This window comes from Desmodus rotundus, chromosome 10 (assembly GCF_022682495.2).
Source record: "Desmodus rotundus isolate HL8 chromosome 10, HLdesRot8A.1, whole genome shotgun sequence".
NCBI lineage: Eukaryota > Metazoa > Chordata > Mammalia > Chiroptera > Phyllostomidae > Desmodus > Desmodus rotundus.
Genome location: NC_071396.1, coordinates 8,305,743 through 8,318,284, shown reverse-complemented (window position 1 = coordinate 8,318,284; position 12,542 = coordinate 8,305,743). Strand labels below are relative to the sequence as shown.

At 44.2% G+C, this 12,542-nt stretch overlaps 1 protein-coding gene across 8 annotated transcripts in view; it reads right to left on the bottom strand.

Moving 5' to 3' along the window:
* The window catches only part of LYPLAL1 (lysophospholipase like 1), a 133,778-nt gene that overhangs the window by 16,167 nt on the left and 105,069 nt on the right, over positions 1-12,542 (bottom strand). For 4 of the 8 annotated variants that reach the window (XM_045184434.3, XM_045184437.3, XM_045184442.2 and 1 more), the window contains one exon: positions 422-586. The exons of 2 other annotated variants lie outside the window; for them this stretch is intronic. In XM_045184434.3, coding sequence (XP_045040369.2) covers positions 422-586 — 165 coding nt within the window. Of the gene's footprint in view, positions 1-413; positions 587-12,542 lie in introns of those variants that run through there. 2 more of the 8 variants (XM_045184438.2, XM_045184444.3) reach the window with 2 other exon arrangements.

Genomic DNA, 12,542 nt, shown 5'->3' with positions numbered 1-12,542 from the left:
GGCGTTGTAAAACGCAAAGGCAAACAGTGGGAGGCAATGAAGTGATTCACATACTGACCTTTTAAAAACCAAATGCAAGAGGAGAACATCTAAAGGCCTGGGTTAGCCCAGAATCCCACCCACAGGACTCCAGACCCGAACACAGTGAGCTCAGCCTGGAGCCGCAGGGCAAAGCTGTCGGGTGAGGATGAATTCTACTTTGGAGAGTCTAGGAAGTGATTTTGCCCATGTTGATAAACATAATTAATCTTTGCCTTTGTGGTGCAAACTCAAGTTATACAAAAAGAACTAATTAATCAAAGGCCATTTATTTTTAGCTGCTGTTCATAAAGGACTTGAAAGAAAAGATGTATTTTCAACTGACCGGTAATTACGTCAGAAAGGAAAGGTGATGTGTTTAGATCTGCCTCTGTGCACCCACCTGGTGTTCTGAAAGGCCAGTTTCTCTCCTTTTCTCTGACACTGGTGCTGTAATGAGCATTCAGCTGTCAGCACGGCGCAGGCCTCTTGTCCTCGATAAGGGGTGACAGGGACCTGGGCACAGGCCCTTGAAAGGTTCTGGCTCTGGAGGTAAGTGTGACAGGGACTAAAAGAAAAGAAAAAATTGTGGGAGGCAACCGAACGAAATAAAGTAGCTGGCATGCATCAATGATTGTTTTCCCTTAAAAGTTAGACTAGGTGAAAATAATGAGTATGACTAAAACAAGTCTGGTTAATTAAACTAGTGCCTTTATAGCTTTTAAAGAATATTAACAATTGAAAGTTTACTCTAACTTAAATCTCAGAACTTGTTCCGTTACTACCCTCCCTGCCATCATTTTCTCCCTGAGTCAGTAGCTAGTATCCTATCCCACATTCTCCCTGAATCAGCTTCAGGAAATGAATCCCACTAATTTACTGTCACGGTCCTTGAACTGTTACTCCTGCACCAGATTCTCGCCAGCCACAGAGCCCCAAGTCCTCCCCGCTGGTATATAAGCCAGGGCAGACAAGCACCACCACGTGGGGACAAATCACAGACAGGACGGTGAGGGGCATAGATTTTAAAGCTGGACCCTAACTGAGGTACCTGTGCATTTGGGTCATTTCAGTGACGACACAAAAATGTAGTTAAATTCTTTGGAACCTTACTTGCTACATTACGTTGGGGTTTGAGGGCACCTAGGTTATTTTTCATATTTCTTCTCTGATAATTAAGACATTTAAAGCTATTCCTTTTCCTCTGAAAATAGTTACTACTGTCCCTCCTACTCAAGAGCCACATGACCACAAACTCAAGAAGCACGGGGAACACCAAGCAGGAAACGAGAGAAACCCACACCAGGGACATGATATCAAAGCTGCTGAAAACCAGACGCAAAGGGAGAAATCTGAACAGAGGTTGGGGGGAACATACATGTTATTTTTAAAGAAGACAATAAGATTGAAGATTGGCTTCTCGACAGCAATAACAGAATATGAGTCAAAGGGATGGCATCTTCAACGTGCTGAAAGAAAACGAAGGTCAACGAGGAATTCTGCATGCAGCATGTCTGTGCATGTGTGCACATATATGTATACATGTGTATGTGTTTATACATGTGTACACACATGTTCTTAAAGATAAAAGCAAAGTCAAGATGTGTTCAGACTATCTGCCATACTCCCCTTTCAAATAAGAAACGTAAAGAAATTGTCACCAGTTGACGAACTCAAAAGCAATTTAAAAAAAATAAAAAAGATCTTTAGGTAAAAGGAAAATTAGCCTGGATGGAAACACAGAAATGCAGATACAGAGCATCTGAACATGAAAATTAAGAACCTCGACCTGTTTGGCAAGCGAGAGTACTAAGGTACACACCTGATTTAAGTGCACCTGGGACATTTACGAAAATCAAGAAAATGCTGGGCCTGTGGGCGGGGCCTCAGGAAGTTTTAAGAGCTGAAATCTTGCAGCACAGCCTCTGACCACCATGGACTTGCAGTACAAAAAAAAAAAAAGAAAAAAAGAAAAAAGATAACCAGAAAATCTCCAAATGTTTGGAATATAATTAACTACGATGAAAATTGAAAAGAAATTTAAATTAAATGGTACCTAAAATATGACAACTTGTAGAACGAAGCTAAAGCCAGGCATAGAGGGGAGCATGTGGCCTTAAATACATATATTGAAAAGCAAAAAGACTTAAGTCAATAATTTCATATCTGTTTTAAAGAAATAGACAAATTTCAATGAATTAAACCCAAAGAAGATGGTAGAAAATAATAAAGGTTAGAGTAGCAATTAATGAGACATAAAGATAACTGTGCAATCAAAGAATCAACAAAGCCAAAAGCTGGTTATCTCAAAAGGAAAATTAGCAAGAACAACAAGGCTGATGAGAGAAAGAGAGAGAGTGCGTTTATATTAGCCTCCTGGTACAAGGGGTCATCACTGTATTTTGTGCAGATATTCAAACTGTAAGAGAAAATTATAAGCAATTATAAGCCAGTAAATCTGAAAACTGTAAATCATTTAAAATTGTCAATAAATGTTAAAATAAAATGTACACATGTCTTGAATAACACACCTTACTGACAGTAACACAAGAATAAAGAGATAATCAAAATAGTCCTTTTCCTATTAAGGAATTGAACTGGTTGTTAAGTCATCTCCCCACAAAGGAACCTCAGAGCCCAGATGGTTTCACTTGTGAATTCTCTCAACATTTAAGGAAGCAATAAAACCGATATTATGAAAACTCTCCTAGAGAATAGGAAAAAAGGAACACTTCCCAACTCATTTTATGATGCAATTAAACTTTGATAGAAAAACCTGATAAGAACATTACAAAAAGGAAAATTACAGGCAAATTTATCTTATGAAAGTAGAAGAAAAAATTTAAACAAAAGATTAGCAAACCAAACCCAGCGTTACATAAAAAGAATAGGACATCGTGACCAAGTGTGCTTTCAGATTCAGAACTCAGTCAATGCAATTTATCACATTAAGGGAAAAAGGAGAGGAAAATCACGTGGATTTTCTTTCATTTATATCATCTTTATAGATATGAAAACCAAAATACAATATCCATTAATGGTAGATACTTAGAATCTAGGAATAAAAGAGAACTTTCTTAATTTGGTGAAGGGTATCTACAGAATATATCTGTATCACATTTAGTTGTGGTTTATTGAAAGATTTGTCCTTGATATTGGGCATGGAGGCAGCATTGTCCCCTCTTGTCACTTCTACTCAATATCCTACTAGAGATCCTAATCAGTGCAATGAAGCAAGAAAAAGAAATGAAAGGCATCAGAATTGGAGAGAAAGAAATAAAATTGCAATATTTGGAGACAAAATGATTTTAAACACAGAAAACCCAAAGGATTTGCGGCCAAATTATTAGAATTATTAAGGGAACTTAGGAAGTTTGTCTCCTCCCAGATCGATAAAAACAAAATGTATTTCTATATACTAGCAATAAACAAATGGAATATTAAATTTAAAATCTATATTTACTACTGTTTTGAGAAAGCATATATCTGTGAACAGACAAAGGATGTACATGACCTCTACCTTAAAAACTAAAATCAAGCAAACAAAAAACATTATTGAGAGAAACGAGTTTCTGTCCACCAAAAGATGCTCTAGAGAAAAATGATAGGTCAGAGAATGGGAGAAAGTATCCGCCACCACTTTATTCAATGACAAACTCAGAATGTGTTCTTTGAAATTCTTGCAATTAGGTAGCAGAAGAAAAAAGGCAGTGGAAAATGGGTAAAAGTTATAGCAGACACTTTCCAAAGGAAAACATTCAAACATCTAACAAATGTGTGAACAGGTGCTCTGGGAAATGCTCACTGAAGCGCAGCCCACAGCACTGCACCCCCGCCAGAGAGGCTGAAACGGAAAATACAGGGAATATCCGGTGTGAGCAAGGACATGGAGCGGCTGGCACTTTCGTGCACATGTGTGTACCTTGGGGGGGAGTGTAAATTGGGAACTAATTTGACATTTTATTGTATAGCCAAATAGTAGCATGATCTATGACCCAGGGTTTTCACTGCTCGCCATTCCTACACATGTGTCAGGAGACACGCACAAGCATGTTCAAGTCAGTGGGGTCCGTGACGGCAAGACACACGCATGCATGCACGCCGCTGACCACTCCAGTGCCCATCAGCGTCAGAACGTGGACGCCGCGGTGCTTTAACGAGAATGCGTGGCCTTCGAGAACAGGGCCGGATGCTGGACGCGTTGATGATGTTACCTGACAGCAGAAGGAAACACAAGGCCAAAGCGCGACGGTCCCATTTCTGTAAGGGCTGGATACAGCGGAAACAAGCCACAGATCGTGCCTGCTAATGCTCTCTCGTGTGTGCGTGCGTGTGTGTGCGTGCGTGTGTAGTTTGTCTCTTAAAAAGGTGGAGAATGACAGAGTAACCCCCAGACCTCCTGATAACATTTCCTAGTTGTTTGCTTGGGAGTTGGCTTCTTTTTTAATTTTCATTTAAATGTCTTTGATATTCAGACGTAAAATGCCCCACACCAGCTTCTAGCCTTGTCTGTCTCATGATTTGTGGTGCCAGTTGCTGGCTTAGTAGCTTCTGATTGTTGAAAGCAGTGCAGAGAAGGCAGGTCTGGCCTCTCTTACATTAAGAAACCGCACCACCCACACCCATGTGCCGGAGCATTATGCAGCCCTGAAAGTGAACGTGTGTGTGTGTGTGTGTGTGTGTGTGTGTGTGTGTACAAACAGACTCATCCCAGGACGAGAGAGAGAGAGAGAGAGGGACTGATTTTGAGTGCTCTTCCTCATGTGTCACATAGCAGCACTACTGCCTGGAGTAACTCGTGAAGGGGTCCGTGTTGCTTTGTAAAAAGATACACATACACGTGTTTATGTGTGTGTGTGTGTGCATATAAGAGAAATCATCGTGTACCGAAGTGTTATTTCTAGATGGCAGGATCCATTTCCTTTGAGCTTGTCTGCGGTATCTCTAGGTTCTGTAGTGAAGACGGTGTAGTTTTCGTAAATAAGCGTGTTACTTTAAGGTGTCACGTTCATCACCGCAGTATTCCTCAGTATTGAGGAAGACAGCCATTTTCACTACAGTCTTTATGCCCTGAAGCAACCACACACTAGAACGTTTTACATGGAAAGCATTCTCTGTGAGAACCCACAGTGGCTGAAATAATGGTACCAGCAACCTCCAAATCCATAGGTCAGGGGGGCACAGTCTCAGCACTTGCCTAATTCAGAGTTCAGCAGCTTTAATTCCTGGTGTTTTTTCCAATGTATCTTCCTTTCCAGAATTGGAGGAGAACTGCAAAGTTAGGCCAGGAGAGTTCCCTAATTCTGACGACAGACGTTTTGGACGTAAAGAAAACGGGGTCCCTAGGTCAGCACCTGAACCTGGAGCCCCACCACGTTCACTTGCATTTTCCAACCCGCCACTCTCGCGTCAGGGAGGGCCAGATGCGGCACACAGATGCTTCTGCAAAAGTCCATAAAGCAGACCGCATCACCGGGTGTGTCAGAGCCCAGAGATTTATTACAAAGTGATACATTTTCAAAGAGCGGCACAGAGAGTCTTTAACACTGAGTTTGTCAGAGACCTTGCCGACATCAAACAGATGCTTTGCACTTGGAGCGCTGGCCTCTTAAACTTCAATGTTTCATATGTTAAGTGATTGGAAACTTGGGAGCCATGAAGTAATACTTTTCTCTGATTTGGAAAATTTGACTCTTTAACAATGAAACTTTAGATGCATATTAAGAAATACTTTGAGAAGTGGTATATAGTGTTTTCTTTATAGAGAGACTATCATTTGGTCCAGTAATATCACTCTTTCAAAGTTTCAAAAAAAATCTCTAAAATTGATTTCATCATGTTAACAAGAGGTTGGTTTTTTTTAACCCTCTCTACTCTTTTCCCCCTTTACTCACCTACATTTCTTGTTGGTTCCTTCTAAAAATCAAATAAGTACCACATGCCTGAGGCTTTAATAAAAGACTGCTAACGTGGGTCATTTGATTTTGGGCCTTAAGAAATAAATCTTATGCCAGGAGCCGGATTACTGTCATGCCATATTCTTGAATAAACATGGTGCCTCTCTGCTGAGGCGGTTGCCAGTGTTTATAATTTTGCATGCGTTTTAACCCAGATGCAATGAGCTGGTTATATTGAGCTTTCCTGGTTCCTGATCACATTATAAACCACGGAAAGCATGCACACTGGAAGAGGCAAAGCCTAGCTTTGGTTTATGACTCTACTCGACTTCTGGTCCAGCTAACTGTAACTACGCCTTCAGCAGGATCATAAGGGAGAGAGCTATTGCTTTTGGATTTAAGAAGTATGCGGTGCCCGACATTCCAAACGCACGGGAGGAGCCACCGGCCCACCCAACGTGATCTTAACCCTGCACCATAAAAAACGGAGCGCAAACTAGGACTTTCCCAAGCGAAGAAACTTACAAATCTCACTTGACAGATGTTCCTTTATAGGATTTTTACATTGCACTTTTTTATTTAACGAATAAAGCAAACCTTCTTTAGTTTGGATTCTATTACTCATTCTTCAAGGGAAAAGACTGAATGAAAAAGGATGAACATATATTGACTATAAGGTACTAAAATATTGTGGCCCATTACCTCAAAAGCCTGCTTTTGCTGGAGAAGGCATTACTACTAGTAACAGGAAGAAGGTATTCTTGAACACCTGTTGTATCGGGCACAATACTAGATGCTCTTTAAACGTCTCCTTTAACATTCAGCATTAAATGGGGGAGAGAGCAATTTATGCTCACGTTCACATCAGGACGGACCCAGAGTTCTAGCCCGGGTGTGACCCTCCTTACGTGCCTGGCCTTTCCCGTACATATTTTCTTTATTTTATAGAAAATATAAATTCAGGTTAAGTCGGCTCATATGTTAGGCATTTGTTTGTCCTAAAGGGAGGGAGCTCTCTGAGCTGGGGCCACAACACAGGGGCGTAGAGTGGAGAGCTGGTGTTCAGGGGGCAGTAAATAATAGCCTTTTCTTCTCCTCTCCTGTTCAGATCCATTTGAGAAATCAGACCCAGATGGAGATGAAAATGTCAGCGTTAATGCTGATAAAGAGAATTGGATAACGTGACTTTAGATCTGCTGATGACAGGGCCTTGCTTGTCCATTTCCAGCCTAGATCTCGGGCCAGCTGCCTCCAGGAACCTTCAGGATGAGGGGAGAGGATTCCTGCCTCTCATCGATCTGGGGCTGGCCCCCTCCAGGGCACCGGTTCCACTCAGAGGAGAACTAAGGACCACGCACACCATCTACCAGTCATATCACTGGACTCTCCTCGGGGAGCAAGTGAGAGATTGGGGCCGGCAGCCAGGACTGCTATGCTGGCAGAGGTTTCTTAGAGCACTCGGAGGCAAACCGAAAAGCAGTTCTCTCTCAACGATATCCAGCACTTTCTTTTCTTAACCATGGAACCTGGAATGAACTCACGCAGGATGAGCTGCTCCCCCGAACACATACACCGAGGAGGTTCCCCCGGGAGTGTCCAGCTCCAGTTCTCACGAAACGCCAGCCTCTCTCGTTTCTCCACTGCACTCCACCAGGGTGCAGTTCAGGTTTGTCACCAGAAGGCACAGAAATGGGTCCAATTTTATACTGATCAAGTTAGTGTCAAGCCCGGTTCTACCCTAGTATGCAAATTCTCTCCTTGCTCTATTTCCTGTTTGAAATCACAAGGCCTGTGGCTCCATTACCAGAGCGAATGTGTGAAACCCAGTGGCACCATGCGGAGCCGGCAGGTGCACACAGTGAGGCAACACAGAGATGTCTCAGATCCAATGAGTCCCTCGCATGACCAGAGCTGCAGGGCATGACGAAAGTGGAGACGTCCTTGCTCGAAGTTAAAACGCAGCAAACTGTGAGTTTGTCATCATCAAAATCTGAAACCGTGCTCCACAGTCCTCACTGCCACTCCAGTGCCTGGGCGGAGCTGAGACTCCTTCAGCAACTGCAGGTGAGAAAGGGGGACGTTCCTTTAGGACCCCCGAAGCCGAGCGGTGGAAAAGTCCTGAGATGCTCGTCTCCCTACCCTGAGTACGCAAAGGCTTCCCAAGTGTGCCTTGATTTCCTCTTTGGACCCTGTGATTCTGAAACCAATGCACACTGATGTTCTAAAGATCTAAACCTAAATGAATAAATGAATAAGTGAATGAAAAATGAATGAATGAGTGAACAATTATGTTCGCTATGAATGAGTTCATAGCAAACAGGCCCCAAAGACCTGCATCGTGGTTGCCACCGTGGCCTCTGCCTGTGGGGTTGCAGGAACAGGAGAAATCGACTCTCAGGGACATTATTTCCAGGTGGAGAACCGCCTTTGGCACATTTCTCACTGAGGGAGCTGCTGATGCTTCTGGGTCCCTCTCGTTAAGACTGACCCCCCGCTATGTGCTCCAAAACGCAGGGTCCCTCTGCCACTTTGGAATCACTTAATGTGTGTTGTGTCCATGGCGGGCCTGGGTGACCCCTCCAGGAGGTGGTCTCCCGTCAGACCGGTGTCTGCCCAGACCTGCTCTGTTGGTCGTGGTCCTGCTTGGCTTTCCTGCCTTCGTAGCTCTTCCCGGGAGTGTTGTTTCGAGTCACAGACAGTACCTGTGCCCCCCGCCCCCAGCCACAGTGTGCCATCACCGCGGCCACCTGATAAGTCGCGCTCAGTCTGCAAGGGAGGGCTTTCCGGTTGCACTGACTGACTCTGCCAGGGACTCTTAGATTCCAGGCCACATCACATCGTCTTTTGCCATTTGGAGGCATTGTTTGATGCATGTTTAACAGTCGTGGAGGTCCTGTGACCCCCCTTTTCCCATTTAAAAGTGTGTGCCTCAATGAGTCTCTTGTACACCTACCGATTGCCCTCTGAGTAGGGAAAAGTCCAGCGGGCACATAAAAATGAGCAAGTGAGCAGATTCAGTTACAGTGACCGAACTGAACGCCTGGAGGGACAATGCTGTAATTTGACTTTCCTCCAGGCCTGAGTGCAAAGAGTTAAAACATTATGATGGACTCTAGGAGCATACTTGAGGAACTGCCAAGACCTCCATTATAACCCTTTCATGTCAGGAGTTTATACTCTGTCACATTTGGTTTGGCCACGAGTTGGAATATAATACCAGATCTCTCTTCAAGTTTAGACCTTATCATTTTCCGACTATTATCTGTGCTAACACGAGAAAGCACACTCGCACACTGCAAGTCACACACACACATCTGTTCAAAAATCCTTTCTCTCTCTCCCGAGGTAGTGCTTCGCTCACCAAGAGAAGTTCGCTGCCCTCTTGGGCAGCTTCCTGAACTATCTTGCATTTCCAGTCTCGCCGTCTACTTCCTGAATCCCATCTTTTCGTCTGTTTAGTCATTTATTAATTCGGCAAACCAATTGCACACTCACTACGTCCAGGGAACTATACTGCAAGTACATGAGAGCCAGCAGGCAGCAGGGGCACCACGCAAGTCTCGGAACTCCTGTGTGTTTCATAATTTTCTAAGCTGTAACCTGGAAACAGCACATTTCCGGTCACTGCGCCTGATGCGTTGCAGACTCTGAACGAAGGCTCACTGTTACTATCTGACCGTCTCCCTGGTGAGGCCAGGGACAGACCTGTTAAGCCAGGCAAATCCAAAGGTCATTACAGCAATTTCTCCTGATGTACAAATTTCCTGGGACAGACCCTCCGCAGCTCACAACCCACACACATTTGAACACCTCGAGGGCGTCCGCTCCATGCTCAAGGCAACATCTGCTATAGACTTTTCTCTCTTTCCTGATGAATTCCTGGTTGGATTCATACAGACAGTGGCCAAAACACTTTTATCTGAATAATGGTGGTAAGGCTATACGTTCATCTTCATAGTCCAATCGCCTTATTTTGTATGAAGTTTATTTTTTAATGGCTCATAAAATTGTTAGATAGGATGTATATTGTTTTTTTTACCTGTGCTGGTACAGGTGGAATAGGGCCCTATTTTAGTTTATTATTTACTCCTTGATTTTCTGCGCTAGTCCCCACATGGTACAGCAGGTAGTACGTAGGAGGTCTGCAATAGTTCCAGACTCGCCTCAAAAGCTAAACAACTGCTTTACAGTTTGAGGTATTAGGGACAACTTTGCACATGGAGGACGGCATGTGACTTTCAGGAAACATTCCTCAGGCAAACCAAATGGTGCTCTCAAGGAACATTTACACAGAAAACTTACACGGAGACCTGTAACGTTTTTAGAAATCACCCCGCACTAGAAATCTCACATTCTGAACTCGAGGAAGCAAAGGCGGAGAGATGCGAGTGATTTGCCAAAAGCCATCCAAACAGTTAAAGGCCAGGCCAAGAAGCCCGGCCTATGGATTCTCATTCATAGATTTATTCATTCATTTTTCATTCACTTGCTATTTCATTCATTCAGTAAGTATATGTCGGGCAACTTTTACGTTCCAGGGATTGTGCTAGCTGCTTAGAGGTAAACAGGTAAAGCTCATCAGTCACTGTCAGGCAGTAAGGATCAAACAATAGATAACAGACAAAGAACTATGAGGGCTTATTCTGCGTCAGGGTCAGTTAGCTAAAGGGCTATAAGACTTTGGGAAACAAACTCATTTCAGACTTGGACCCTTATCATTTAAATTGAAAGCAGGTTTCACAGGATTTTATGTGATTTTTCTTAGGCCTGATCGCCCTGGGGAATCTCCCCTTTCCAGCAGAGGCCTGTACCACCCTCTGTCATTGTTTCAGGCTTAAGTCAGGCAGGGGAAGTAAAGCAGCCAAGAGATTAGGAGACTTCTTGCCGACAGAATGAGGACTCAGGCTATGTCAAAGCCGAGGGGTGAGGGTCCATCACCCCCTTTTTCTATAGCCCCCCAAGTCCTTCCCTGAGGGCCCCATCATGACCGTGCCTGTCTTAGGTCACCCATCCTTTGAGGAATCTTACCTGTCATTGGCTAACTGGTCATCCTCCTGGGGCCAAGCAGGGTGAAGTAAAGGGGGCAGAGGTGGCACCCCTGCTGGGGAGATAAGCTTTGTCTCCTTAGTGGCTTATGGTCCCAAGGTCTCTCACTCAGCCTTAGCCACGAGAGGTTACAGCTTCCCAAGCCAGGTAGGGCGGTTCCCAACACTGTGCTAGATGCTTAGAGGTAAGCCGGACAGTCCTGCCCTCATAGAGCACACACTGGGGCAGAGGCGCTGGGGACAGGGTTCCATCCAAGGAAATGTGAGTGAAATGGAAGTAAAAGTACAGGGTGCAGTGAGAACACTCGGGGGAAGCCCTGGCCAGTCTTGATGCTCCTGGAAAACTTCCGGGAGGAAGAGAAATATAAGATAAAACCTGAAAAAAGATGAAAACCAGGCAAAGGGAAGACAGAAGACATAGACAGGACTAGTGGAAAGTTTCTATTCACACTAGACCCAGCAGCAAGATACCTCCTATGACTCTTTACACAAAAGGGAGGCAGCACCGTCACTGTGCGATGATGCCGGGCTCCAGTGACCAACGCTGCCTACCCAGCATGGCTCACGCGGTCTGCGTTTCGTCCTGCCGAGGCAGAGGGCCACTCCCTCAGAATGTTCTCAACCCCAGTATGCGGGAGGGGGTTTCCTCGTGTGCGATTCAGCTGTGCTGACCTTTTTATGTTGCTTTAGCCATTGATTTCCTCTATCTTCAAAATACTCAGCAACACAGTACTTTCTATTCAGCATTCTCTATGAACCCAGTTTTGGGAGTGAAAACAGTAACAAAAAACCTGGAAAAATGCTTTCTCTTATATTCCATGAATCTTTCGCTGGTTGAAAAATTCATTAGAAGTTCAAAATTACTCAACCATAACTCAGCCCATTGTTCTGGGATTTCACGTTATCACAGAAGACTGGGGGAGCTCCCAGGTCTATGAAGAGTATTGTGACGGGGACTACAGGAGTGAGTGGGCCACTTTGTTAGAGATACATTCGGTGACGCTTCTCTGTTTACTAGGGCGTTGTCTCACCGATCAGTGCTCAGTGAAGCTTCTGACTGAATGAATGCCCGAAGCCGCAGGGCAACGTGTAAAATCAGCACGAGGCCTGAGACACACAACTCCAACGCTGCGGGGATTTGTAAGATGGCTCTTCATACAAAGTACAGGCATCGATCCTCGCTTTGAGATAATAGCGAATGCTCCAGTTGCTGAGACTGCCCATGCGGCGAATCTCAGGATCCCTCTATCTCATAAAATGTGTTGAACAAAACTGTGGTGTCTGTTGAAAACTTTGCCTCACCCCCCGCCCCCCCAGAAACCACATCTTCTCACGTCCAACACCCCCAGACAGTAAGAGCGGTCCCCTGCCTGAAAGAATCGTGTGCTCTTAAATGGACAGAATCCAGACACACGTGTGAGTGGATGACTTAAATCATCCCACATGGGATCCATAGAGTGCACATTTCACCGAAAAAAAATTTTTTTTTTAATGTCCATATGTTTGTTTGGCTGGAAATCAAGTTTCATTACATGCTCCTATTATTCCACTGTGTAACAATTTTATTTATAGGCCATTCACA